At 36.0% G+C, this 4,361-nt stretch overlaps 1 protein-coding gene across 1 annotated transcript; it reads right to left on the bottom strand.

Annotated features, from left to right (window-relative positions):
• Window positions 1-857: 857 nt before the first annotated feature.
• LOC132546309 (kelch-like protein 24) lies at window positions 858-2,642 on the bottom strand. The gene has a single exon (XM_060210033.1). The coding sequence runs from the start codon at window positions 2,640-2,642 to the stop codon at window positions 858-860; it is 1,785 nt and encodes a 594-aa protein (XP_060066016.1).
• Window positions 2,643-4,361: the final 1,719 nt, after the last annotated feature.

The raw sequence follows: 4,361 nt of genomic DNA, 5'->3' as shown, positions 1-4,361 counted from the left end.
CCTCCTTACTTCAAACTCCCTACAAATGTATGAAAGCCATTCTACTGCTGCAAACTCAGTAATTTTGTATAAAAAAACAAGCCAAAACTCAGCAACGCAAGAAACACAAACCTCAATTTTTTTTTATATCAAGGAGAATTCTTGATTCGCATAAAATGTACACATTAATTTCTAATTGTTAAATTTAATTTGATATTTTCTCAAAATTTCAAATTTCATGCTGTTACAAAATTTTCGCTTGCAACTGAAGGAAGGATAAGAATGAAGGCAGGATAGGAATAACATTGAAATTGTTTTGATAGATTAAAGATATAGATAAGTAAGTGCACAAAAACTGATAAAAAAAAAAACATTATTAAAAAGATAGCATTATAGTGTATCAGTAAACTGATCTAGATAAAGTTTCACAAAAAAAGGTAAAAAGAAGTTTTCAAAAACATTATTTCCACCAGATATCAGTCAATATCATAACAAAAACATGCTTGATCCATCTTAAGTCTGAAATTTATCTGGATATATAGATGAACAAAGTCCATAATTCCAAGTATAAATTGTAAATCTGATGTCCCCACCACGTCCTATCCCATCATCCCATCCTGTCACAAAAGGATGCAATGGGACGGGATGGGATGATGGGACAGGACAGACAAAGAGAATAAAATAACTGTAAACATAGTTGGATACCAAGTTATTTATCATTTGTCTATCATTGAAGATTTCCTGAAGTCTATTTCACCGTTTTGGATGAATATCAGGTGAGATATACCTTATGCAGTGTCTAGCTATCTTTCTTGTCAGTTAAACCATCTGATAAGAAAAAATTTTAAATTAATTCCATTTGTTCTTAAGTTATTAAGCTATTGGAAATAGGTATGATACATGAACTGTTTATTGACAATGCAACGAAGACAAGCATGAATGGGCTTGGGCTTTGTGTTGGTTTTAGGAGATAGAACATCAAGTCGCGTGGGAGAGCACCTCAGCTCTAACCTAAATAGCTTGGAGAAGACTAGAGGCTTGTCTTTGGAGGCAGAGAGTAACATGATATAACCCCTGTAATGAGCAGTACCCAGTATTGGTATGCAATCTTGGTGCAAGCGCTTCACCAGATTCAACTTCATCTTAGTGTATCTAAAGTCATACACCTCCCCAGCAGCAGTAATGACAATAACTTTGCCATCTACGGCAATGACCTGAAGAGGTTGAGTTAATCCCTTCAGGATGCCTGGCTCCACTTTTGTTTCACGTTGTCGTGTGTCAAATATCTGGATGCCATCAAAGTATGACTCATCTTCTTCTTTTCCCCCAAGGATGTAAATCTTCTCTCCAATTGCCACTGCAGCTGCAGATTGCACAGAGGTGATGAGTTCACCAGTTGTCCGCCAGCGACGGGAATTTATGTTATACTCCTCAATAGATCCCTGAACGTTGTTTCCCTCTGCCATCTTAGCATTGTATCCACCAAGTACATATATACTCTCACGAACTGCAGCCATCATGTGGTTGCAGCGTCCTCGCTTCAGATTAGATTCACACGAAACCCATTCATTGCGCTCAGAGTCATACTTTAGCACATTCTTCATGGTAGAAGTCCCCCCAGTGAGATACAAGTCATTGCGAAATGGCACTACACTAAAACCTGTGCCGGGATTTTGCTGAAGAGGGATGGGAGCAAGGGTGTACCAGCGTCCCTGGTGGTGGCTGTAGGCCCACAGACACTTTCCATCCTGATAAAAGGACCCTGATCTTTCCATGTCATATTCTGTCAATGCCAGAATCACTTCCTCAAAATCATCACTGTTCCTAAGATGGAACCTTCCTGAAGCAAACTCCTGTCGCCTAGCTGGCAGTATGTGGTAGTCTCTCACTTCATCCAGGTAACGTTTACAGTTTTCATCATTCACTAATAATTCCATATTGTATAATACATCTAACAGATACTCTGGGCTAACATTAACAAGTCTGATATGCCTAAATAATCTTCCAAGATATTTTTCCCGCTTGCCTAAATCAGCCTCCACCCACTTCAGTGTTGCTTCACATATCTGTTCTTCATCTACAGGGACGAGGTCATCATCTCTGACGATACTCTCCAAATCCTCTAAATCCAAAGTCTTAAACTCATCAGATTTCCAAAGCCCATTAAACCCTTCCATAACAAATGGTCTACATTTCTCCAATAAAACTTTACAGTTACAGGATCGAGCAACCTTGAAAAGCATCAGACAGTTCTCCATATCCATCTCTTTAGCAAGGAACTCCTCACATGCCTCCTGCAGCGAGATGATCTGGAACAGAGCTGCAGCATGGAGTAACTCCATCGCATTCTCTGTTGTGATGTTATAGTCACTTCCATACATACTTGCTCTTACTTCCACAAAAGCTGATTTAGATATTCCTGGAATTGTTATTGCCCTTTCACGTGTTTCCATCATTCCAGAATGAAACATGGCCTTGAAGTAGGGAGACATTGTTGCCAGGATGAGTCTGTGACAAGGGAACTTCTCGCCCTCCACAATTATATCTACATCTGCCATAGATTCATCTTGGCTGTTCTCAGAGATCCCGGCAATCATTGTCTCAATGAACTTTCGTCTTGAGTTGTTACTCATCTTACCTAATGATCCAGAGTTGCTTGCCATTTTGAAAATTATTCTGAAAAAATAAAACATTTCAGACTTCTAGATATTCCGAACATATATACAAACTAATAGTAAATGTTTTCAATAAATACAACTAATTATAAGTGCAGTGTATATATATTTCCCAAACATTTCTCCTCCTGACATTAAAACTTTTACATCCTAACATTTGATAGTAATTCTAGCTGTATGTATATGACAGTCTGAAGCAGAAAATTTCCCACTTGGCTTTGCTGTTGACAGATTATCACATTATGATAACCTGGAAAAAAAACCATTGTTATCTATATGGGTATGTATATATATATATATGACTTTCATGTAAACCATCTATTACTTATTTTGTGTATTTGATTTGTCTCCCTTGTGGAACTCTTCTGTATTAAAAAGAAATGAAGTTTCAAAGATGGATGTTTGTGATTTATGCAGCCAAAATCTTAAATCTTAAATTGGAAAGAATGGTTTGAATACTTATGGCTGTTTGAATATACAAGATTTTATGATGAAGTTGGAGTAAAATGATATATATTTTTTTTTTCAATTAGCCATGGATGCTTCCTTACTTGTTCAATAAAATATGCAAACATTTTGGAAGTGGTCTTACACTGCTAAACAAAAGATCTCTGATGACAGTCAAAAAAGGTAATAGTAAAGTTTATGTTTGACTAAGATTGAGGAGTTTTGTACACACTAACTTTCATACCACATACATTTCCATAGCCAGGACTTTTAGCTGGATAGTTTAATATTAAAGAAATATTTTTAATATATTGTGTTAATGAATACATTGTTTTTAAAATAGATATTAACTTAACTTGTTAATAAACTCATCTGGCTGAAAACACCAAGCATGCCTAAAAATATGTGTTGCAACATCCAGCATCTTGTTTTGTATTGTCAAGATTTGTTAACCAAAAGAAATGACCTTGACCTCTGTTTGAGGTCATAGGTGTCAAATTGATTTAATTACTTCTTCTGTTAAAATGAAGGCTGGCACAGAAATTTGATCTTTTGGCCAGCATAGATCAGGGATACATCTTGATAAAGCATGCAAAAAAAGTAAAATTTTTGACTCATTTTCAAGGTCAAATTAATTTAAAACCTCTAACACCTACCGATGAACCAAAAGACCATCGGAATGTAATGAGTATCATAGAAACTGTTCAATGCTTAGCCTTGCAATATGAAATATCAGTTCAAAATTTGAAAACCTCTTAAATTATGTTTAAATCCTTTGGAAAAGGATCAATCAGATGAAAATCAATAAAGTACATGTTTAGAGAAAGTATCCCACTATCTGAAGTTGGTTTAAATACATTTGATTTCGACCTATTCTTAAGGTCACTGATGTGAGAGGCATGGTCACTAGACGATATATACCATATTTTCTAGATTATAAGCTGCACGTTTTTGTCCTTGCGAGTCAGGCAAGCTTATATGTAGATAAAAAAAACATCTACAGGTAATTAAGTGGTCATGATTACCACTTTGTAAAAAAGGGTGTGGCTTAGATTTCGGTGCGGTTTATATGTGGATCAAATAAAAAAAAAATTATGCACTGTAGTGTCCTTGCATACACTGTTTTAAAGTAATACTAACAAATTTTGTGAGTTTTAGCTGTATGAGTACAAGGGAAAGCACATTCCTTCCACAAGCACTTCACTGACAAGAATCTTACCTGGTCTCCAGCATAATAATTCAAGGCTCTACCAACTGAGA

Source organism: Ylistrum balloti, unplaced genomic scaffold (genome assembly GCF_031769215.1).
Source record: "Ylistrum balloti isolate Yb309-2 unplaced genomic scaffold, AGI_CSIRO_Ybal_v1 Utg369882, whole genome shotgun sequence".
NCBI classification, from domain to species: Eukaryota; Metazoa; Mollusca; class Bivalvia; order Pectinida; family Pectinidae; genus Ylistrum; species Ylistrum balloti.
Note: the sequence above shows the minus strand (reverse complement) of the source record. Positions and strands in the feature narration are given on the sequence as shown.